Source organism: Heliconius melpomene, chromosome 10 (assembly GCF_056956725.1).
Source record: "Heliconius melpomene rosina isolate 202511_hmr_F chromosome 10, ASM5695672v1, whole genome shotgun sequence".
Classification (NCBI taxonomy): Eukaryota; Metazoa; Arthropoda; class Insecta; order Lepidoptera; family Nymphalidae; genus Heliconius; species Heliconius melpomene.
This window is the reverse complement of record NC_140398.1, coordinates 8,979,234-9,004,079: the sequence shown is the minus strand read 5'-3', so window position 1 is coordinate 9,004,079 and position 24,846 is coordinate 8,979,234. Positions and strand designations below refer to the sequence as shown.

The 24,846-nt window shown below is 32.9% G+C and overlaps 3 protein-coding genes across 4 annotated transcripts in view; 1 reads left to right on the top strand and 2 right to left on the bottom strand.

The window, feature by feature from the left end:
* Window positions 1–10,408, top strand: part of PRL-1 (protein-tyrosine phosphatase 4A family member PRL-1) — an 18,825-nt gene extending 8,417 nt beyond the window's left edge. Inside the window, exons 1-6 of one of the 2 annotated variants that reach the window (XM_085190700.1) lie at window positions 865–997; window positions 3,874–4,060; window positions 4,672–5,124; window positions 6,846–7,012; window positions 8,397–8,528; window positions 9,372–10,408. In XM_085190700.1, the coding sequence (XP_085046826.1) occupies window positions 5,017–5,124; window positions 6,846–7,012; window positions 8,397–8,528; window positions 9,372–9,480 (516 nt within the window). In that variant the 5' untranslated portion in view covers window positions 865–997; window positions 3,874–4,060; window positions 4,672–5,016 and the 3' untranslated portion in view covers window positions 9,481–10,408. Of the gene's footprint in view, window positions 1–864; window positions 998–3,873; window positions 4,061–4,671; window positions 5,125–6,845; window positions 7,013–8,396; window positions 8,529–9,371 lie in introns of those variants that run through there. The other variant, XM_085190699.1, reaches the window with a different exon arrangement.
* phr (deoxyribodipyrimidine photo-lyase photorepair) lies at window positions 9,372–15,531 on the bottom strand. Its single transcript, XM_085190694.1, has 7 exons — window positions 15,129–15,531; window positions 14,585–14,787; window positions 14,128–14,286; window positions 13,531–13,729; window positions 13,136–13,328; window positions 11,973–12,214; window positions 9,372–11,796 (listed from the first exon to the last, which is right to left on the bottom strand). The coding sequence occupies exons 1-7, from the start codon at window positions 15,529–15,531 to the stop codon at window positions 11,630–11,632; spliced, it is 1,566 nt and encodes a 521-aa protein (XP_085046820.1). The 3' UTR covers window positions 9,372–11,629.
* LOC146535468 (ankyrin repeat and MYND domain-containing protein 1-like) lies at window positions 15,525–24,846 on the bottom strand. The gene is made up of 14 exons (XM_085190692.1): window positions 24,377–24,846; window positions 23,448–23,657; window positions 22,926–23,129; window positions 22,528–22,709; window positions 21,848–21,968; window positions 21,352–21,532; window positions 20,487–20,988; window positions 20,066–20,234; window positions 19,510–19,719; window positions 18,940–19,179; window positions 18,491–18,632; window positions 17,560–17,764; window positions 16,202–16,553; window positions 15,525–16,106 (listed from the first exon to the last, which is right to left on the bottom strand). Exons 1-14 carry the CDS (start codon window positions 24,509–24,511, stop codon window positions 15,918–15,920), a joined length of 3,042 nt encoding a protein of 1,013 aa, XP_085046818.1. The 5' UTR covers window positions 24,512–24,846; the 3' UTR covers window positions 15,525–15,917.

Genomic DNA, 24,846 nt, shown 5'->3' with positions numbered 1-24,846 from the left:
AACATATGTATGTTCTAAATAGGGAAAGTAGTTTCTACGTTTATACCATAACTTATTTATTATGGATAGATATGATGGATGATTATTTTACGCTCACGATAAATGGTTCTTTGCGCTAGATGTCAAATTGAACGTTTACTATAGTTCAATTCTTTTTAAAACAATTTATAATGGTTGATTCAATTTTCTATATATTTAAACAAACATGCTTTTATTCTGCACATAATGTCACAGATGTGTTCTGCAGCTGCGTGGGAGTTCACTCGGATTCTTTCTCGATTTGCTATTATTAGAATACAGATGCCACTAATGGAATTCCCCCTGCACAATATTGAAAACAATCTAACCCGAATGCCAAATACTGTTTCTTAACATAGAGTGCGGTTCCTCTCGAGTATCAATATATTCTTATGTTTCAGTCTAAACATCCTCATGATAATATTACTCGTATTTGGTATCTGTGCTTAGATTTGTTTAGTCTTAGTCCCGTCATAAAATATTGTTATTGGTCGGGCGTAGCGCCGCTGCACCGCACCGTGAAAACTTGGAGCGATAAGTTGGTGGATGTGTGCGGCGTGCGATGTATGGCGATGACGCCACGCCACCGCCGCCACCGTCGCCGTGACGTCGGCGGGCGCTCGCCGGTCGCGGCCGCCGCCAGTCTCTGCTCGGACGCGGCACGGACCGTGTACACCCGCTGCGATGTGAACGCACACCTCACTCCTGTCTCCGACGGCAGCTTCTGTTGCTTGTGCATCCGCTAGTTCACGTTTGTGCCATTAACTTTGCGTTTCCAACACTCATAGTTTCACCCGTTTCGTGGAATAAGAGTAAGTGACGTTTTGAGTCATCATTAACCTCGGTGCTCTGTAACGCTGACACGTTTATGGAGGAAGGCATGAGTGCGCTGTGACGAAACTAAGTTTCCGGGATTAAATATTAATACATTATTATTATAAAACTTCGTAGTTTGGATATGATCAGAATAAGTGGTCAGGTAATGTGCTCTAGTTGAAGGTAGATTCCCAGATGCTTCAATTATTTTTTGCATTTTGGTACCCGTTTTTTTTTGTTCCACAGGTGGTTTCATATCTGTAATATTTTGTAATTATCTCCTAGGATGCACAATTGCACATATATTTAGAACACATTATACTTACTTAGCTTAAATTTTATTAAAAAACGTTTTTAACAATACTTATGAGTCAATTTTTCATATCGTTAGCATGTTTTGAGGTATGACAAGTATAGTATAGTAGCTTTTTTAATTAAAAGAAAGTGAGAAATAACTGTGCTGGTAGTTAAGTTATATCGCACTATTAGGTCGTTTCACAGTATTGTTTGTGCACTTAGTTTTATTAGAGTAGCGGCTCCTGGGAGTGTCTACACAATAGAGTCATTGCCACATCCACCTACTTTCTTACTGCTGCTGTGCTGTGCATTATATTTAGAATTGCTACATCTAAAAAAATCACTGCAATACTCAAAAGAAGTATCTTGGCATAGTTACCACAAATAATAATATGCTTTATTTCTATTTTTTAACAAATTAGATTAATCGTTAGATCTGCATATATAATAATTAAAAGGATTACTCGTATATTACTTTGAATTGGGATGCTATAACTAATAGAAGAATAATAGAAAAATAAATTCATTAATTCATCCTGTTTATCTTGTAAATTATTTCTGAATGTACCTTTCGTGTCAGTTCCTTTTTAGTCTAATTTCACAATACATAAACTATGAAACATCTATATAACGTCCGGTTTATTTAGTTCATTAATCAAATATGTATTAAAAAATATATAATATCATTATGTCACCAAACACGTCGTAGGTCTTAAAATAATTTTAATCTAATTTGAAATAAGACACAATAGGAACATAATATCATTAACAGGTTTGCAACGACACAATATTTTATATGGATTATATTATATGACATTGATAGTGGATACCTTATCAGCCATCTTGGGTGGTATTGTACGTGACTTAGGTACATATGATTGAATGTCGTTCAGTTTTGGCGAGATAAGCCACAGATTATTAAATCTGTGGCTCTACAATTATTACAATTAAATCTCTATAATTATTAAATTGTTTCATGAATATTGTAAAGATTTCATAATACTTTGTACGGTTATTTAAAAACCGTTAAATCTAACAGACTACTTACTTTCAAATCGTAAAATCTAAAAGAAAATATGGAGTACACGATTGCAATGAAGACTACGTTAATTTCCTAGAATTACAAGTAATAAAACGAAGCAACTGCTAAAGAACTAAGTGCATAGTACAGTAGTTGTGGTCGTTCGACCTCGATCGGATGTTTCCGCTACAAGTTCTATTGTTATACTATAGGTATACTTCCACCTTTAAATGTAGGTACTTTGTGGTAGTATTTGTCAACTTGTCTAGCTTACACGTGTTGCTTAAAACCCCTGATTTGAAGTATTTTCTTCGTCCATTATTCTACCTTAAAAGTAAGGACAAATAATTAAAATTATCAGTAGCTAGCATATTAGCAGTAGTTTCCATTTTTCCAAATTGATCCTTAAATATTGCTTAAGTACGTTATTAATGTAAACACAATTTGTAAACAACGCATGTTGCACTAGCTCCCATTGATCATGTTTGACGCATATTTGCACTGAGTGGTAAACATGGTGATTTCTACTTTAGCAATTAATTACTATGGTAGGAAATTTATTGGTATCATTCGTTATTATCGCAAGACGTGTTCAATTAATTATCATTTAAAATGAGTGACTCTCTTATTCGGTTAGTTAGCATCTACTTGATGCTAAAATTGCTAAACCGTCTGCATTGTGAATATGGGAAGGTGGTCTGGAACTCTGGAGTTTATCGACCGTCTCGCCTCCTCACATTTTGGATCGTTCACCCTACTCTTTAGCTAATGAACATTATTTATTTAACTTTTAAATTTTATTGATTTTTTTTATGCCGAACGGATAAATATTTACTACATTTAATAGTCTTCTTAGCATTGGTATAATATTTTTTTGTATTCAGTAATTACATTTACATTTAGTTTGTAAATATATAAATCGGTATCCCTCAAAGCTTATTCTTTCTCTTTATATAAAATAATTAAGTTAAACGATTTGTACAGTAATTAAGAGAAATATAATGTTTATATCCGCATTAAAACTGGCCATTAATCTATCTGGAGGTATAGAGCTGTCTGAATGCTCTAAAGCGTACGTCGACTATCTCCTGCGCTCTGTTTGGCTATGGCCCAAGTCTGGGCGTTTCTCCTTGAATGAATCTTAAAGAAAGAAATATTTCCTAATTATTTCATCTATTATAAAAACTAATAATCGACGTAGTAACAACTTAAAACGAAAACGTGCCTTGTTGTTATTTCACTCGCCAGGTTTCTTTGGGAATAAAATTTTATTATATTTAACTTTCCTCTTTATTGTTTGCCAAATTTACTTGAGACTTTTGCGCATTAGCCAGTAACCCAGAAAATGCTATTTTTATCAAATCGTTGTTTTGTCAAAATAAAATTATTCAGATTATATGAAAAAGTTTTTTTGGGTTGTGGAATATTTGAATATCACTTCAATGCTAATTTATAGGAGAAAGCACTATCGGTAATACCTTAAAGTGCACAAAAGTAGGTTAGATTTGATGTGCGTCATTATCATGTTTATCGTTCAGGCCATAAATTTCTATAAACCTACAATCTTGTTATACAAACATTTAAAAACGGAACTACCCATTAGTAATTTCATATAAACAAACAAATAAATGTCCCAAATGTATTAATGACTATGAATAGAGAGTGTAATTAGTCGCTTAAGCGTGAACAAAACGTCAATTAATAATTGAATTTGCTTGCAGCTGGGCAACTGTTCTGTGGCGACATTGATGGAGTTCCGCTTGGACAGCGCGGAGTACTGCCAGGCCCAACACAAATAAATTCGCGGGCTTCCGTGGAGACGAGGTAGCGGGCCACGACTAGACCCATGCTGCCGGGAGCGCGCGACTCACGCACCCCAAGCACTTTGCGATATACACCCACCCATTTGTAAGTGTTTCTATTATAGTTTCGTAGAACAGATAACGAACATATTGTTTTTTTATGATATTATTGATTAATACGTGACTAGTCTAGCCTTTGTTTCTTTCGTTGTGATTTGTACTCAACTACAATATATTACTATGTAATTCAAAATTTAAAGTACATTTATTTTTTATGTAAACAATAGAGGATTAAATACAATTGTACTGCATAAGTGTTATTTAGAGACGCATTACGACTATATAATGTGCAGCGGTGTAAACTTGATTAAGAGGTATTAATCAAACCATACACAAGACGAGTGTTGTGGCAGTTGAGTCGCAAAGTGTTTACAATAATATTATCGCCTCTATGTGTACATATGGAGGTGAGGAGGAGGTGGACGCGCTAACGAGTGATGCGCTATTGGCACTGGATCAGCGGCCCGCAAATACCGCTGGACGTGCGCGCTCACATGACCTAAACTTGGAAATCTGTGCTATTTTTAAAAAGTTTTTAATTCACTTCAGTCGCAAAACGTCTCTTGCGCATGAACGCAAACATATACAAAGATGATGTCGCAACGAACAATTTTCCATTTGCGTACCAACAAAATAATGATAATCTTTTTGTTTCAGTTACCTTAAAATCGGATCCCACTTTTAATTGGAGCCTATAGTTTGCGGGACGCGTCGTCTTATGTTTGCTCGCATTATTTATTAGTTTCGTTTCCCAATTCGGAACCTTAGTTTGTTAGTCGTCGAATGTGCTCGAGTGGTTGAAATCGTCATCCATGCGGGTGGTTCTAATTATATAATTGGACCCTTTTTAAACAGAAGCCACGAAACTGTAGTGTGTTGTGTGGAAATAGAGTGACAATTTGTCTTAGACTCTGACGAATCGCTACTTGACGCGTGTGAATTTGCCATCTTGGTGCGAGAGTTTAACTGTGTATTGTGCGTCAGTGAAGTAAAGTAGTCATCATGAAGCAGAAGGACATCAGGCCAGCGCCGTCTCTCATCGAGTACAAGAACATGCGCTTCCTCATCACCGACCGACCATCGGATGTCACCATCCAAGGCTACTTACAGGTATGTCCTAAATAGGCCATTGTGATAAACCTACATTTGTTACATTTGTGTACACCTGCTAGAGTTTACTTGCGGCATCGCCGCCGTGGTAATATGGAAATAACTAAAAGTTATATATGAGTGTACCTATGACATAATATGAAACATTTTCATTGCCCAGAATAAATCTTGTTGCAGGTAACACAAGGTTCCTCCTCTATACAGGGACATATCATAAAATAATTGTTCAATTTGATCCTGTAGCTCCTGAGATTAGCACGCTCAACAAAACAAACATAACGTAAAGCTTAAATGAATAAAACGAAGTTCTGAAATTGTTTGTCGGAGGATATGCCCTTGATTCGCCCGTCTCTCTGGCGAGTTATGACTAAGAAAATTGGCCCCTCGAATTTCCTTATCTAAATTTTGCCCGAAAAGACGACGCTGAATGTTTTATGTTCTTGTTTGCGCGCTTCTTATTTAGAATATAATGGATCCTTTGAATTCGCCTCGAGTGGCATCGCTGTCCCTATCAAGGCACGAGAAGGACATTATTGCGCTAGCATTACACTTCAAAGTATTTATCTTTTCACTTTACTATAACCGGCCATTTTTATAGTAAACGAGCATGATAGTAAAACGAAGTACATTTTAAACTTTGTGAGTCCTGTCGATTAGGGCGGAAAGTGGTGGCCATTGTAGGCCAGACAATAGGCATACTTTTGACAATAAATCTCCATCTCTATTGTTACGAGAACGCTGCCTTGCAATGATATACAAACCCGAGCCATGGTTTAAATGCGAGTTGCTGAGTGGCGTGTAATGTGTATTAACCCTTGTCTTCGCCCTTATCTTTATGTATTACTATTTTAACTTTAGCTTGATTATCATTTTTTATTTCTATATTAGATAGATAATGCTTCATGATATTTTCATTTATTAACATATTTTATAAAAAAATAAACCAAAAAATTTAGAATTGGTTTTTTTTTCTTGTAGGTATAATTAAAATTTATAATCATTATATTTCTATATTTTTATATTATGTAAAAAAATACATAAAAATCAACGTCAAACGTAAAAGCTTTCTATAGCCACATTTAGTAAAAATTCTATTCAAATGATTTAATTCTTTATTTTAAATGAAGGCCTTTAGTACAGCGAACATTGACATAATAGGCAGAATTTTGGAGTTTACAATGAAATTTCACACTGATTCTACTCGAAAGACTTAAGAGATTCAATAAGTGTACGAAATACTCTTTCGACCCTTTCCTTTTAATATTTGAATAACAAAGAACTTGTACGTTTAATTGTACATAACTGCAGGTAAATGTGCAGTTTCCGGGAAATCCATTATTAGTTATTCTACACAAATACAAAAGAGGTATTAGAAGTTTATTTGTTTCCTTAATTCGGGAGAGGGAAATGTTTATAATAATAGGCCTTAATTACTAATTAGTACACTGAATGCATAAGATTTGATTCGAAATTTTGAAAAGATGTTTGTGAAAGAATGTTTTTGTATTAGTAATGGATTCTTCCAGAAAGTAATGATGCTGGTGTGAATTGGAAAAATATTTTTGTATTGGATATATGGGTCTAATTATTGGAGAAGCTTATAGTAGTGGAATAACATAGAAAGATGTAGTAAAAATGGAAGAGGTTGAGTTTCCGTGAATATACGAGAGCGAAGCCGCAAATACAAATTAGTTATAAATATATGGAATGTCAATTTCCAGGAGCTAAGGAAGCACAACGTGTGCACCGTGGTGCGCGTCTGTGAGCCGAGCTACGACACGGCGCCGCTGAAGGCGGAGAGCATCGAGGTGCGCGACCTCGCCTACGACGACGGCACCTTCCCGCCGGCCAACGTTGTTGATGACTGGTTCGAGATATTGCGTGACAAGTGAGTTCGTTCATCTGCATCTTTATTGGTCTAAAACAAAGTTACTTAAAGGTGTATGCAACATGCATGTTATATTATTAGAGTAAAAATTGTAAATATCAAACATTTATTAGGTCACCTCGTAAGTTAGTCTATTCCATACGGTCGAATCCGCAAGCGAAACACTAGTATATAATTATAAAGCTTTCGTCCCTTTGTGAGAGATTTTCTAAATGATTTTCCTTCAGTGAATCCACCAGCTTAGGATATCTATGTATGCCTATAGATAAGTATACTTTTTTAATATGAAACGTCAGTCTATATTGATTTTTACATACATCAGACGTGTTTTTGCAATCACCACGTAAAATTTTGTACCGATTAGCGTACTAGTGCATATTATGTAGTTCAACAGTCAGTATATCTGTACAAAGATGAAACTTTAAAATGCTCTTATCTCATAAATGTTAAAACTGAAGTTATTAAACTCCTTTATTAGATTTTCCACCTATTTTGTAATTTTATTCTAGTAGATTTGACATTGTGTTTATCTATTAAAGACACTTACATGGGAACGTTGATTCATTTACAAAACGTAAATAGTATGATTTTGTATTATAGTTTTCATAAGCTCAGAGAAATATATTATATTAATAGAGAGAGCCCTTTTAATATTTGTTTATTAAATGTACTTGTATTAGGCCAAAATTCGTTTATAAACATTGCTACGTTTTAATTTGAAAAACGAGTGGAATCATTTATATAATTAAACATCGGGCTGTAAATGTCAAAACATTACTTGTTGAAGTTTATACTGTAAACAGTCTTGAGTAAGACAGTTTCATGTCTGCCAAAGCAGCTGTTTCATACCGTATTTAAAATTAAGACAATTGATGCTTATGTAAATATCTTTATTTAATGTAACAATATAAATGTGTGTATAAACAAAAGTCGCTGCGTTATAACGTATAATTGTTTGCTGGTTTGTTTCTTAACTCTTGTTATAAGATTAACCACGTGCTTATATAATACTGTCTAAAAGTGTATCAATGACGATCTCTTAAATAAAAGGCAGTAAAGCTAAACTATTCTTCTTTATAGCAAAAAAAAATAAACTAAGTTTAAAAACACTCCGTTCACCATTCTGGTATACATCATATGCAAAATTTTCAAGACGTTGCGAGTTTAATGACGAAATTCAACGCCGCGTTTTATTTTGTTACCAAAGCGTGAAAATACGAGTAATTATTTTCTTTTATAGAGAATTGAATACTACCGTCGTTTTTGCATATAGCAGTTGCAATTGTGTTGTCGCGTCGTCGTGGCTTCAATAATATTTACTGTACCATTTTAATTTAGGTATATTTATGTAAATAATTATTTAATAATGTTTCTCAATAATAAGGGCCGCCAACAAGCCGGAGGCAGCAGTGGCGGTGCACTGCGTGGCGGGGCTGGGCCGCGCGCCCGTCATGGTCGCCATCGCGCTCATCGAGCTCGGCATGAAGTACGAGGAGGCCGTCGAGACCATCAGAGAGTGAGTCAATATATACACTATACAGTTCGTGTGGTGGAGTACGTAAAACTCTAGAACTATTGGTTCAAATTAAAAAATAATGGTTGGATAGTTACTTCATTGTATCTCACTTTTCTTGCAGTTAGCGTGACCTCACGCACTACATATACGTGTAAACGCGTATGTGACATGTGGCTAGCAAATCCGTATGTAAAAGATATAAAGTGTATAACATGTTTTATAAAACATTAAATGTTTCCGGTCATTTGAATTGGATTTTCATTGTGTTTACGTTTAGCTGAAGAACATAATGTAAATATATAAATTAACGTTAAATTTTATCTGTGCCATAATATATTTAAAGGCTAAGAAATAAAAAAAAAATTTTATATAATATTACAGTTGAATACTTCATTAGGTAAAAAAATCATGTTTATATAATAATATATTTTGGATATGAAAGGCTCATAATATAATCAGAAAGACTATATCCAGGACAAAACATGTATTGTTAGTGTATTTCCATTGTGCGTTACGATTAGATTAGACATTGTAGTCTAGATTATACATCTCGTGTAATCTGTGGTATCTGTGGTATCATGTACAAATTATATGTAAACGTTTACTTATATACATAAATATAATTTTATAATATAGACTCTATGGTGGAGTTAAAATAAAAAAATCTGATAAATCTGAGTTCGATTCCCTGTCTGAACGTGTAAATTTCGTATATGCTACTATATTGTTGTTGATTGACACAGTCACCTAGTCCCGATATAATAAGAAAATTTCACAATGTTCACTATATTGACAGTGTTCGCTATTCTGTTCTTTTTATTAATTTAATGTAAAACATTGCAGCCAGCGTCGCGGCGCCATCAACGCGAAGCAGCTCTCGTACTTGGAGAAGTACAGGCCGAAGTCGCGCCTCAAGAAGAACGGCCACAAGAACTCGTGTTGCGTGCAGTAGGCCCCGTAGGCGAATCGAGCTCTGCTTTCACACACACACTCACACATACACACGACTAACTAGTTGTAACTTAACCCCTCCCTTACTTTACCCCCCTCTGTTTGCTAAAGATCATGACCAAAAGTTATTACTATATTACATTATATTGGTTTAGTTTATCAATGCAATGTTTATTCCCTATTAGTGCTCGTAGATAACTTTCTGAACTTGCGTTTATTATTGCATTGCAACAGTCTAACGTCCATTTAATGCAAAAGCTGATTTATTTACAGAACGTCCACTCGGTTATGATCTTTAATGAAAACTTTTTGAATCGTTCGGTGTTTTCTATTGTACAAGTATCTATCTATCTATGTAATTTGAGAAGTAATGTAATTCAAGGTGTATACCGTCGTGCGGTGGGACAGGCGTAGACGCGAGCCACTATTTGTGTTCATAGTCGACAGTTACTTGGTTTTTATAAAAAACATCATAATAAGTTAATGTCCATAATAAACTGACAACTTACTGCTTATTTTTAATTGTGTGTTGAAATCATTATATATTTTCCTTTATATTTTCTTTGTAGGCACAGTATTGTAATTGAGACATAATAGAAGAAATGGTTTTTGTGTTTATGGTGCGGCTTAGTGTCGACCAATTTGTATAATTTTAATTTGAATTCTTATTTTATCGATAAGAACGTGCAATTCCTATAAGCTATTATTATTATTGATTATATCACAAATACTTTACAAACCTTTGACTAAAATATAAATTCTACTTGTATCCTGACACAAAAGATAACTTGACTCACTGAATGTTCCAATGAAAATAGCTCTTTGATATTATTTTTCTATCTCTAATTTTATGAAGATAATCAAAATATATGATTGTGTAACCGCGGAACAGTCACATTCATAAATAAAAATATTTATAAGCAAATTAACCAATGTTTGATTTTATTCCTTGTGCCTTCTCTATCGTTGTGTGCATTTGTCTTGTTATATTTGAAAGCAATTCAATATCTTCTTTATACGAAGATTTTATAACATAGATAATATCTGTGTCCGCAATTTATTATAAAACTGATACTTTACCTACAATACGTTATCAGTGACGAAATGAAAATATTTCATTTCCTCGAGTAGGAATCGAATCCACTACCTGTTTACAGCCACAGCTTTTAGCCTTGCACCCTGACTGACTTTAATAAAGTTAAAGTGCATATACAGTCATTTAACATTAACCTAATCCTAAGTAAATAAAAGAAACGCAAACTTAGAGGTAGATTTATTATGAAACATATTGTTATAAAAGCAATATAAAAAATTAAACAAGATAAATATATATAAGTGCTATTATAATAAATTGTAAGTATCGTGCAAAACATGGTGTAAAACTGTCTTATAAAATACCAAATGCCAAAACCCGCATTATTTAGTGCCTTAGTGAGATTAATAATTAACAATATTATTATTAATTAATTATTATTTAAAATAAAACAAACATCTTAACATTTACTTTGAGAAATGTTTTGTCAAATAGAATTGGCCATATTAATTATACTGGCAGTATGACCATTACTGCCAGTATATATTACTATATTACTTACTATAAAGAATTTGTATAAGTCCAAATAGTAAGTCATGTGTTACAGTAAAAACTTTTATACAACCCAACAATGGCCTCAACATATCTAGATTATTTATAAAAAACAGATTTGCAATTTTCATTGTTTTGTTTTTATACCATATTAAAAATTATACATAAATGTCATACAACAATAATCAAATTTTCCTAGTACATTTCCCAGTAAATCATTTGAATATCAGATTTGTTAACATTAAATGTAACATCAGATTTTTTAAATATTCCTTTAAAAATATAAATTTAAGACGATTTTGTATGATAAAAACTTTGCATAAAAATCTTTAGTTAAATGAAAAACAACACAACTTTAGCACAAACATTTTTTTGCCAAATTTAACATTTATAATTGAATTTGTACAATTCAACTGGGCCATGTAATATTTTTCATTTGTGGTTCATAAAATGAAATATTTTTTTAAATTTAATATTAATAGAACAACAATAACAAGAAAAATACTTATCCAAATACAACTATTAACTAATATGAAAATAAGCTGAGTTCAATCACCTCAACGCATCATTTAGGCGCCACATATTTATGCACTTTTCCTCCGTATCTTGCGACGAAGGCTGGTACTTGAAACTTGCGCTTGCATCCGTCATAGTTCATGTATCGAATTTTACCGAAAACTGGTCTCTCTGCCCAACCCTGATCGTGGATACCACAGATGGACCACATGCAACCTAAAAAAAAGAAAAATATATTTAACATAAATAGATAAATGCTTCTTGCTGTCGGAGATTTAGAACGTGACATGTGTCATAAACAATTTAATTATTTCCATTTTCTAGGTAGAAGCTAGCTAGTATTTTTTTTAAATATTTTTAAATAGCACCAAACCACCAAAGCACACACTTACCAACATAACCATTAGGATCTCTGCCGTCAACACTGTAATGATCATTCAAGTAAATAGCAAACTTCAAAGCCTGTTCGGGCGACTGGGTCCATTCTAAAATTTTCTTGCACCAGTACATGCGTAGGAAACCATGCATCTTGCCCTCTTTCACAAGTTGTATTTGAGCTGAGTTCCATAAGTCATCGTGTGTTTTAGAGTCGGCAAGTTGCTGCAGTGTGTAAATGTGACTCCTTTTGTCTTTCCTGTAATATATAAAACAGAATAAATAAAAAGACAGTTGGGGCGCAATAGTAATCTAAAAAAATTAAAGTCATTGTCTAATTGTCATTCATAGCAATGAATTCTCTTCAAAAATAGTGTTGAGAAGAAATGACGAAATAGTATATAGAAGAGAGACATGAACATGACATTTCTGTAGAATATTTAATACATTTCTTGCTAGTTGCTACCATATATGTTTAGTGGTTTCACCTTCAAATAACATATTATAACACCAAGTTTCTATTTAAAGTAATACTATTCCACCTGTGTCACCATTAATAAAGAGAAGAATGTAGTGACCCCATAGCAAAATGTCTGACTGTCCACTGTCAGTTGTCAGTTCAATTTCCACTCAAAGGAATAAATTGTTTTTATTTTACCTCTTTGGGAACACAAAGTATGGTATTGGGTTTAGTTACTAAATAAGCAATGTCTCCCTTGACACTAACTTCTCTTTTATTTATTTATTTTATTTATTTAAAAAAAAATAACTTTTTGCCTACCCAAGCAAGTTATAATCGAAACAACAAACAAAAAGTTGACAAAAAAATACTGTATCGAACTTCATGCTGTACGCACATGCAAAGGGCACCTAGTGTTTTATTTTAAGATTATTTTATTCTTCAATCGAAACAATTTGTGTTGAGTGGCGGAACTCAACGCCTTGCTTTGTCTTCTTACAAGAGTGCGCAATAGGTGCTTGGACCGAAAAACTTGCGCCCCAGAGCCACGACGACGCAATTAATAAATAATATTAAAATAATACTTTATTCATTTAAACAGATTTAAATAATATATTTTATGCTGTATTCCTCACATAGTAGGGTAGGCAGAGGGAACCTGGGAGCCTAGTGTTAAGTAAATATGATTATAATAAAACAGTGTTAGTAAAATAAAACAACCTATGGTCATCCAAAGTCTTCTGGGCCCACGCACTAGCTCCCTTAACATTATCATAGTGTTCACAATAAAAACAGAAGTTGTCAGCAAGCTCCCGTCTTACAATGGCCTCTTCCAAGTAGGCATTTACACTTTCTGTGTGCGTCTTTTTATGCTCTTTAACGCAGAGCGCCACTCGCTGTACTGAGATTTGACCTGGAATTGACATTGTTTATTTTTTTAGCTTCACGCTGTACAGGATGCAGTGCGAAGCAAAAAAAATTGAAAAATTTGGATTGTGTCAATTAGTATTAATTAAATAAATCAGAAATACTATATTGCTTCAAAATAAAGTTACTTTTTCTTAGTATTATTTAACAAAACAAAATTGAAAATAAAAATTTAAGTAGCAACATACCGAAATGGTACCATGGTGACAAATTACTTAGAGCATCTTCTGTGGGGTCATTTCTTTTGCTGGCAAATATTTTGAGACGTTTGTCCAGAAAGGTTTTCAATACTTTCATAGCACTATTATAGCCCGGGGAGGCCCACTCAATCGGACCTACTGACTTGTCTGCCTCTCGAGATTCAATTGCTTCATCCCAATCTATTGGCTAAAATCATATTCAAATTTTATTAAATCTTTATTATACATACTACAAATATGGTATTCAAGTCAATAATGTTAGGTAGTATGATGTAAAAGTGAGTATAACACTTGAATTAATATCACACACATACTGTCTTATTCATTAGTGGGGAAATAAAAGTAATTAATTCCCTCATGTGTTGATCATATTTACAACAATCATTTACAGCAACACACTGTCCCACACTGTCACAATGGCTGCAAGATTCAAGAGTAATAAGCGTACACCTATTTTAATATTTGTTTATTTAGTGAGTAATTATATAATGGTAGTGTGAATATTAAAATTAGAATTATTCAACAGTTCTCTAATGAAGTTACAACAATATCTTTTTTAATATTTCTTGGTGTTTAAACACTTACTTCAGGTTCAAACTTGCTTGTATAAGGATGTTTAATAACTGGAGGAAATTCTGTGAGATATTCATCTAATTTAGAATTGATTTTATTTCTTATTGTTCTTGCTGAATATTCCTGTTTATCAGAAGCCACCCAACATGGCACCACATTGTGAGCATCTACCTGGAAAGTATTAAAATATGTTAAAAAGTTATAAGCTTTTTTTTTTATCTATTAATAATATGATTATCTAGCCACAAAGGTGCACTTGGAGGCTAATGAAGTGAAACAAATTTTTATAACAATTATTTGAATAAAGTTTTAAAAAATAATAAAAACTACATATAATTTTATTGTTCACGGCCAACTATTAGACAGGTATATTAATATTTTTTGCTCTAGCCCGTTATTCCCATAAGAACTCTTACAAAGAAATTTATTTATTTTTGATAAACACACAGCACAAATAATACTATAGTACCTGTATAAGTGGTACATCCTTCTGCAGCTTTTTCTTTACTCCCTCAAGCCAACCCATAGGTACTCTGAGAGGATTAAAGTCACATACAATTGCTCCTATTTTATGTTCCACCACCCATTGTGGCAGTGCATCCGCACCACTGCCTTCTAGTAAGTGGAATGATATATTCAATTTTTTACACTCGGCAGCAACCTTCTCTAACCCTAGAATTATGGTAAAAACAATTTTTTTGTAGATAGCACTTTTAAAACGGTGTATAATTACACAAAATAGTGACTTCTATATTACGATCCGGTACAATTTGACAAATCTCGCACTTGGTTAAGAATATAATTTTCAGACACATTTGACAAAAGGTTTTAAAATAAAGATTATAAATTGCACAAAATTCTATTAAGAATTATGTTAAAGATTAATTGAAAGTAAGTATCTTTTTATGAATTGTTTGTTATTTATTACTTTACAATCCAAGTAGTGCAAAATTGATGAGATTCTACTATAATAAAAAATATATTGGTATCATGAGAATTTAAAACGATTTTACCTTTCAATAAAAAGTGAAATTGCCTGACAGAGGCATCTAAATATTTGGCAATTATACAAAAACATACATGAAGAGGTACTTCGTTCTTGAGTGCTAACTTTTGTGCGAATAAGAAAGCCCAATTATCTTGGACTCTACTGTCCCTAGACATCCAGTACACGACCCCTTCACATTTATCAGGTACACTTTGTTCTTGAGATATAATTCGCAACCGTTTTCTATTAAATTTGTAATTTAAAATTGAATCTGCGGTACCTTCCCGCTTTTTGTGTATTTGTTGTATAAATTCATCTATGTTAACTTTTGTTTCAGTATTCTCGAATGGAGTTGACAATTTAAGTTTTTTAGCGGACGATGCCATTCTTATTAATGTAATAGACAAATTAAAATTGTTAATTTTCATTTACTTATTCATAATATTGTATTTAGACTTATTTTTAAGTTTAAGTACGTGCTAATATTATATTTATACTGAGTTATGATTTCGCGAAACACGCAGATGAAGCGATATTACGGTATAACGCGGTTTAAGTTTATTATGACATATTTCTGATTCTGACGTTTTACTTTTTTTATACTTTCCTGACTGTAATGGAAAATTGTACTTAAGAAATAAGTAAATAATAATGAAAAAAATAATGAAGATAAAAAAAATAAAGAAAGATTCCATTTAGTAAAGTAAAACACACATGTTTTAAACAAATTTATTATCTACATTAACAATTTATAAATTAATAATTTTCAATAATATTTCTCAAATAATAAAAATATTTCTCAAATTGGTATATATTATGTTCCATTTGGACTCGTATTATGCTTGTTTGTCATAAAAACACTACACGGATGACAATTTGTCCGCTTGGCATTTAATTCTATACATTCTTGTGAACAGAAAGAAATAAATTCACACCAGTGACATACAACCTTTTCATCTTGTAACGAAAGCATGCATTCAAAGCAGACATTAAATATTTTTAACTAAAATATAGAAAAAACCAAATATAATAACTAATAATTAAATGAACGTAAATGTTTGATTACTTATACAATACTTGCACAAGCGTTATACTTACATCTCTAATTAATTCTGGTTTGAAATTAACAAATTCCCAGGAATCTATTTCAGATTTGCTAGATTTACAAACTTTATGTTGGTGTAATAAACGTCTGGTGTCTGATTCGATAGCATCTTTTAAGCTTGCTGTTATATTTTGATCAAAACCTCTCCCACCATAATTGTGCCAAGACATAAAAATAACAATAGCAATCAAATGTTTCAAAGTTCTTTTGTCTTTGTAAATTTTATTTTTGGTTGTAGATAATATGTTCCATATCTCAAGACATCTAGTGGGATTTAGCCATAAACCAATGTTCATCTTTCCAGTAAGTTGCTTTAATATTATATTCCAGTGTCGATGTTTGTATCTGCAGTAACATTTTAAATCATATGCGTATTGTTTGAAAGTTTTGTGATTAATCTTAACACGATAATACTCCGAATCATGGGAAGAAACCAGAGATTTTCCTTTGTTGCTATTCCGAACGTTATTACAAAGTGTATTATATTTTTATAAAGTGTATCAAAATACCGAAAGAAAAAATATGGATACTGTTAGCGTATTCTTGTAAAAGTGGGTAGATTTAGATGAAAAAGACGATAAAAGCAGTGTAATTATGTCAAACGAAAACAACATCCTGCAAGTGGTCCAAAACTCTGCCTTAAGGCGAGTCACCCAGGCCCCATTCTTCGTCCGCAACCGAACGCTCCACCGCGATCTCAAGATGGAAAGCCTGGAGGAGCACATCGGCCGGCTCGCGTCCAACGCGTTCCGCCATGCCGATGTATCAGACCACTTGCACCTTAAGGATATCGCCCCGTGGCACTCAAGACCACCAGATGCGCGCCGTCTCCCCAGGGATCTCCTCTCCCCCCCAACATCCGATTCCTGAGCTGTCGCCTCGGTCGCTGGTCGCCTAAGCTGGGCCTCTCTCGGGTAGCCGAGGGTCTCACCCGGCTGGGCTGACCGCCCAGGCGACTCTAGCTCATCCTCCCCCTCCTAGCCTCCATCTATCCTAGAATTACTCCCCTCTCGGCCAAGTAGCGCCTCTACAGCCACAACCCGAAGACGCACCTATTTTAATAGGTGCAGAGTGATACCCGGCAATAGGGACTCTCCCTGATGCCGCTCCCCTCGCTCCCGCAGTGTGAGCAAGAAGGAAGATAACACGATCATCTCAAACGAAAACAGTTGCTTGATTGGAAGGTATCTAGTGTGTAGTGTTGTTGTTGAGTGATACATGCATTGTAATTACGTGGAACCTCTATCCGATTACGTTGGAAACATATAGACGATATGTATTTTTATCGTGTTTTCTTAAAAACGCTAACGGCTTCCGATTTCTAACAATACTAATATTATACTGTACTTACTTATCTATGATTTCAATGAGCTCTCTTACTAGCTTTGCCTGTAACCATCTTATGTAAATAGTCCGTGCGCAGTCTGTCACCAAATCAACATTTTGTTTATAATCTTCTACTTCATCCATCGTCATCCTACCCGTAGATTTGGTTGATAATTTTTCCTCTTTCTTAGGCTTGTCAGCTTTCTTTGCTTTCGAATCTTGTTTAGCACCTTACAATTATAGAAAATGAAGTTAATTAATAGTTATAATCACACCACTTACGTGGTGGCATACCTACTTAGTTAGAAATACCCGTAATACGTAATAAGCACTTATTAGTTGTACTTCCCCCTTGCAATCCTGCAGGATTTGAAACTCTTGGGGGACTCGTACTTAACTTATTTTTTCAATTACAAGTGATCTAACTTTTTAAGTAGTAGTAATCTAAATTCAAAACAAAAAATAAAAAACAGCTACGACAAGAACTTACTCAAGCCTCGGATCCTATTTCCATTAAAATTTAAAGATTCAATTCAGAGACGTTTTATTTTTAGACTGGCGAAACCGAAATAAACATTCCTTAAGAGTTCAAAACTACTTTTTTATTTTTTTTAGCTTCACGTTCCCACACACAGCAGGGTAGACAGAGGGAACCAAGTGTTAAGACACTCCGCTCTCCACTTTCCACTGGATTCTGGAGGCATTGCGTATTGAACGGAACTGTTGGCGGAACTCAACACCGCGCTTTTGCCTCGAAACCACAGCGAAGAAATGGAAATATACATTTAAATAAATATTTCATCTCCTCGATTGGGGATCGAACCCGCAACCCGTCGGTTTTACAGTCACAGCTTGTGCCCCTGCGCCACGACTGGCATATTATAAGCTTAATGCATAATAAATTAATAAATTAACTCAATAAAATATATTTAATATAGCTGTATAAATAATCTTACTTTGTACAGCACCAGGTTTAGCTTGAATATTTTCCATTTCAAGTAAAATTTGTTTCATAAACATGAAAATATTTTCGTACATATCGTCACCATTTTGGCATTTTAATAATGGGTTACATCCGTGAAGCAATAAATTCATGAGCTAAAAAATATTTAAAATATAAAAAAAGTAATACATACATACTATAGTATACACACGATATTAAAAATATCTCCTTGAAAAATACCGCTTCAAATCCCGCTATGTTAAAATTATTTTATATGTTTTCTAAGAAATACTTTCCTAAGCATGAAATAATAATAATAATATACTTTATTGTACACCACAAAAAATACAGAGAAAGAAAAAGAAACATAGCAAAAAAAATACTAAGTCTCATCGTTCCGCTTTTACTGCTAAAGTTACGTTTAGATTACAAAACTTAAACTAAAACTAAATCTAATTTTACCATCTGTGATCGTTCTGCACTTGCAACGCTCCTAAAGTAAGCGAGGCTAAAAATCTTTATTAACACACTCTGATTCAAATCATTTATTATTGTATTAAGGTTGACTTTTGGGTTTGTAATGAAAACATTAAAAGCATCCAAGTTTTTGTTCATAGCTTCATCTATTGCGGATCGTCCTTTAAACATTGCCGTTGAGTCACAATTGTGCTTCAGTAAGAGTTCTATAATGTCCTGTCTTATCTACAAACAAACAAACATTGGTAGTGAAATGTACATATGTACGTGTAAACTAATATTATAAAACTGAAGAGTTTGTTTGGTTAAGCACTGGTTTGAATAGAGAAAGGTTATATTACATCACGTTAATAGTTTTGATGCTAACTCATACACTGTACCGAGTTACCTTCCGCATATAGAATATATCATCTTACATACATATATAACTCTTAGTAATATCCATGTACTTAGTAACCGTGGGGCCGAAACTACGGATATAATCTACTTTCCTAATAAGTAAAATAAATAAGTTTGATTATAATTTTAATATTTTATTTTTCAATATTTACTCACGAGTTCTCCAAGTTCGCTATCCGTCTTCTTTCCTAATACGCCATGCAATAGAGTTGGTCCGAGAATAGCTTCATTAGACAATGGATCATGTTCATGTAAAAGCCTGTGTTGAGTATTTGCACCACATTCTAATAATTCTTTAATTACATTAAAATTATATTTTGTGAATGGACGTGATATTGCTATGTCTAGAGGTGAATACATATTAAACTGAAAAGCAATGAAATTTGAATTTACAATTACTGTACGATCTATAATATATAGATTGATAGTCATGACCAAATCACTAAAATTCTCTATTAATATCTGGTTCTTAAAACTAATAAACTAAAAACCTAAGAACAAAAAATGTATGTTATCAATTATAGGTAAAATTAGTCCGAAGTCTTAGAATCGTTGATTTATAATATACATACAAACATATATATGTAGTTGCTTAATGTGAACTTTGATTGATTTAAGATTTACATATTTGTATTACGATTTCAAAATATAGTTTTTCAGTATTAATGACACTTGTTACACGATATTTTTTTATATTCAATATCAGTCTAACCTGCTTGAAAGGTTCATTTACGTTAGCTCCATAGTAGACTAAGTGTCTTATAAGTTCTGAGCTATTTGAACTTGCGGCTATCGCCATCGCTGGTTGTGGACATCTAACAAGGTTGGGATTAGCACCGTTTGATAATAATTGCAGAATCGTCAGCATTATTTTTGATAACCTGTTTATTACAACACATTAAGAAAAGTCTTACTGTATAGGACTTTTCTTTTCACTGAATTTTATTTTATTTTCTTTCAAAAATGAATATTATCGTTGAATTAAATTTTAAAATATTATAAATGTGATTCAGATGGCAATTAGAAGATGGAAATTACAAATAAAGAAAAACATAGAGATTTTTTTTGTAGTCTAGTCCTCAAAGTAGGATTTTTCTTATTTTCTAATTAAAGATAATAATAAAAATACTAACGCATCAATTTTTCTCTTTTCTACACTGGTTAATGACACTTCTTCGTCAATATTCTTCTGTGTCACATCAGTAGTTATCTTGTTTGTGTCCTTCAATACCTTTGAAGATACTTTCTTAATATTTTTTTCAGCTTGTTTCTTTTGTTCTTCGTTTGTTTCGATTTCCTTTATTATATTATTGAAATCAAAAAGATAAGTAACTGGGCTTGGATTGCTCGGTAGTGTTAAGTTATCCGTAACTTTTATATTATATTCTCGAGTTAAACAATCGTATAATTTATCTTCTTTCGAAATTATTTCTATGACATCGAATGTTTCTTCTGGTAAAGATGGGACTAGAGTTCTTTTTCTAGATGCAATTTGATCTATGGACTGCAATGATTTAATTCTCCTTGTACTGAGGTTTTTCATTTTACTTGGAGTTTTGGGTATACCAGTTGCAAAACTTAATATTGTATAATCTCTTGTTATATTCCATTCACATATTTCCTTCTCTACTGGTACTGGAGTAGGGATTATTCGTTTAAATACAATAAATTAAAATTGATATAAATCTATTAACATACATTTAGTAAGTTTATAATACAAATAAAATTAATAACTCAACACGCAATGCCTCCAGAATTCGGCAGAAAGTGGGGAAAGGAGTGTCTTAACATTAAGTTCCCTCTACCTGCTGCTGCTGTGTGCGGGATACAGCGTAAAGTTGATTTATTTATTTATTTATAAAATTAATACCAAGAAGTATTAAGATAGGCTACTGCAAAAATGCTTTAGAACCTCGATTTGTAGCGTAAACGTAATCCAATACTCCAGAATAATTAATTGCTAAATTACTTCTACTATACTAAAAGAAATGAAATTACCCTGAGTTGATGGTGACGGCGGTAGCAGAGCTTGTAGCATATCACCAGGAGAAACATCATTCAGACAGCAAATATATCTCAAAAGAGCGATACCGAGCGCTGTACAACAACAATCATTATACGCGTCTATATTAGCACCGGCTTGTTTAAGGAAATAAATAATTTCCGGCTGGTCCCCGCACTAATGTAATTGAAAGAAAAATCCTTTGAAAAATTCCATAAAAGCAAGTATATTCAAGAGCAATATTTACTGAAGTAAATCAACATTATTAAAAGCTTCTACTTTTGATATTTCTTAGATTATGTCTTAGAAAATGGGAAACGAAGACACTCTTTACAAAGTTCTTTCGGATCTGTACGTACTCATACTCATAACATGAGTGAGGAAAGAATATAACTTGTGCATTGATTCGATAATATGTTAATAATTATAATAACAGTATATAAAATATACCTAGTCATTGTAAACGTTTAATGCGATAGGCAACAAACTCACAGCGGCGTACATAACGGCTGTATTTCCTTGAACATCAGAGACGTCAGGGTGGATGCGGCTCTCATTAATAAGCTGTGCGACATGTGCTGTGTTTCCTAAGTAACATGCCATTAGCAGGCTCCTGCAATATTATTATATGTAACAAGATCTCATAATAGATTTATTTATAGAAGTATACCTACAGGCAAGTTGCACTTGCAACTCCTAGGTATATGTTATTATAATAATCGCGATGTTTAGTTCCGTCACTCAACACGCTATGTCTCCAGAATTGGACAGAAAGTGGAGAATGGAGTGTTTTATCACTAGGTTCTCAGGTTCCATCCTGATATTCTAGAAAGTGCGGGATACAGCGTAAAGCTAAAAAGATATTATTATAATTTTATTTTATTATTATATTTTTATTTTTTTAGTTCCACGCTTTACCGTGTACCGAGTAGGCAGATAGAACGTAGTGCTAACACTATCAACTACTATTTCCGCCAATATATTGGGCTTTAAGTGACGGTGTACAAACGTTTCACTTCTTCGCCTACAAGAGCAGGGAAATAAAAATGTAATTCCACCACTGCTTCCCTACACCCTAATTATTCACCTACTTTTTTTATTAAATTTATAAATATAATTTTAGTATATATATGAACGCTACGTATTTTTATACATAAAATTATTACTAAAACCTGCATTCTAATTCATGTTTCCCAGGTGGCTTAAAAAGTGTCCTTGGTCCTGACAGCACAGCCTTCACGTCGGGCATCATGTTGTCTCTCTGTTTGTCGTGCTTAAAACTCTGTTTCATCATGTCCACTATCATTTTACTGTTATTCCAATCATAATATGTTGTTATATCTTCCACTTCCATCTATTAATTAAAATTTATATATTAATAAATTTATTCATTTTCCTGTCTTTTTATAATTTTTCTTTTTACAATTATATTTTTACAATAATTTGACAAACTTTTGGTCAAATAAAAATACGAATTTTTGTATTACTTTCTTAAAATTTTAAAAATCTAGAATAATATGTTTATAAGTTATATAAGAATAGCTAAAAATATAATTATATATTAATTTACATTTTCATTATCTAATACATCGATTTCGTGTAAAGTTTCAATTGTCGAATTATAATAATGCAAGTTAAACAAATCTATATGGCAGAGCGGGCTGGCGACATCAGTGCAAAATTTTGGATACAGGTTCTTCCATTTTTCAACTGCTATTCGAGGATCCGCGTTACATTCTTTGAGCATATCTATAGCGCTGTTTATTTCACCTATCTATAAAAAAAGTAACAAGCAATAAGGAAATAAATAATTATGAATGGTATGTAATGGTAATAATTATAAAACTGTAAAGATTACGGGAATGTTTAAAATTATTATCATTTTTATTTTTAAATGATAATCATAATTTTTTTATTCACACACAAAAGACAACTCAGATTCGAACTCGTAATGGCTTCAATTTGTCTTCTTAAGTTAGTAGATTTAACATAAAGTAAAGGTTCTTTTTCACTTTCACGTTTTCGACGTGCATTTTACTGAAATTCCACACAATAAGTCCTATTAACAGTTTATATTATAAGGATAACTAACATGCTCTACATTGTTTCTTAATAAGATTCTATGTGCTTCAACAATAGCCCGTCCAGATATACTAGTCATAAATTCCGGTACAATACTCGAAGCCATAGGCCGCCATACAAGTCTCACAAGCTGACGTCCTCGCCACAGCCCTATATCATCTCGCATATTGGAATGAGATTCTACACCCGGTCCCCATCTTACATTATTCACGAAAAGTCCCTGAAAGTATATGAAACTGTCCAAGAAATACATATATAATCCTTAGATATTGAGGATTGATAGAATTTCTTTTACAATAAATATGTTCTCATAAATAATAAAGCACCTAACCCTTTGCTATGATAATTCGATTTCAATTTTTTATATATTAGAAAAAGTCTAGTAAATAATAAATTACCTGATAATATTAAAGTTCATAAAATATTGAATGTCGAAAGTATTTTATTTTTAGAAGCGAAATACTTTTATAAAAATTAATCAAATGCAAGTCGGACTCGCCCACACCGAGGTTTCCGTGCCACTGCAGATTGTAGGTGTACGGGAAGTATAACTTATAAAAAAATACAAACTTTGGTTTGCGGGTGTATGCATTTATTTGGTATGAAATGAATTACAAATATAAGTTTGTAATTAGTTTTTTCTATGAATTACCTATTAATTTCCACTTTTCGGATTTTTCTTTTATTTGTACTACAAATTCTCACTTAATGTAAAATGTCATAACTGTTCAACAGGAAGTGCATAAATCTTCCAATCTTTACAGTAATCCTCATACCTCGACATTCATAGTCTTGATAGACGGACAAATGGGCAACAAAGTGATGACAAGGGTTCCGTTTTTCCCTTTTCAAGTGCGGATCCTCATGAATACTTTTATAAAGAATTCTTATATACCTATTACATTTAAAGCCTATAAAAATATAAACATATCGAATTACATTAAATGTTCTGCCATCATCGTACGACATGGTCCCGTATCCATAGATGTTGTTACAATAGAAGTGTCCTTCATACGTGATTGACGTGTTTTCCGGTCCTCGATACCGCCATCTGTAGTCCCCAACTCCGTGCATTGTGTCACGTAATAATTCACCATTATAACACTCAAGTGACTGGACAAATATAATTATTAAAATATAATATTAATTTGGCATAATATACTGTATTAATTTTCTTGATAATTAATTAATTTTCTAGAACTAACTAAGTGCGTCTTATTATAAAAGTAGGTATGTGCCTATATAGAAAAATGAAGAAATGCATATCTTGCTTAGTTATTTATCTGACAAAAAGACCATTTACAATTACTTACTTTCTAATATAATAGCAAATTCGCGAGCGCTCTACGGACATCTTAAGTAACCAAAAGGGCAAATTAAACTGATTTGCTATTAGATATTTAAAATAA

Bases quoted from the DNA above. Each gene is read 5' to 3' on its own strand.
- phr (XM_085190694.1), bottom strand. From the start codon at position 15,531: ATGAAAATTAACAATTTTAATTTGTCTATTACATTAATAAGAATGGCA. The intron at 12,215-13,135 runs GTTGTTTTATTT...TATATATTACAG, and splicing joins AAGACTTTGGATGACCATAG to GAAAGACAAAAGGAGTCACA. The intron at 11,797-11,972 runs GTAAGTGTGTGC...TCTTTTTTTTAG, and splicing joins AGATCCTAATGGTTATGTTG to GTTGCATGTGGTCCATCTGT.
- LOC146535468 (XM_085190692.1), bottom strand. From the start codon at position 24,511: ATGCACGGAGTTGGGGACTACAGATGGCGGTATCGAGGACCGGAAAAC. The intron at 21,533-21,847 runs GTGAGTTTGTTG...CAATTACATTAG, and splicing joins CAGCCGTTATGTACGCCGCT to TGCGGGGACCAGCCGGAAAT. The intron at 19,180-19,509 runs GTGAGTAAATAT...GTTTGTTTGTAG, and splicing joins ATAGCGAACTTGGAGAACTC to ATAAGACAGGACATTATAGA.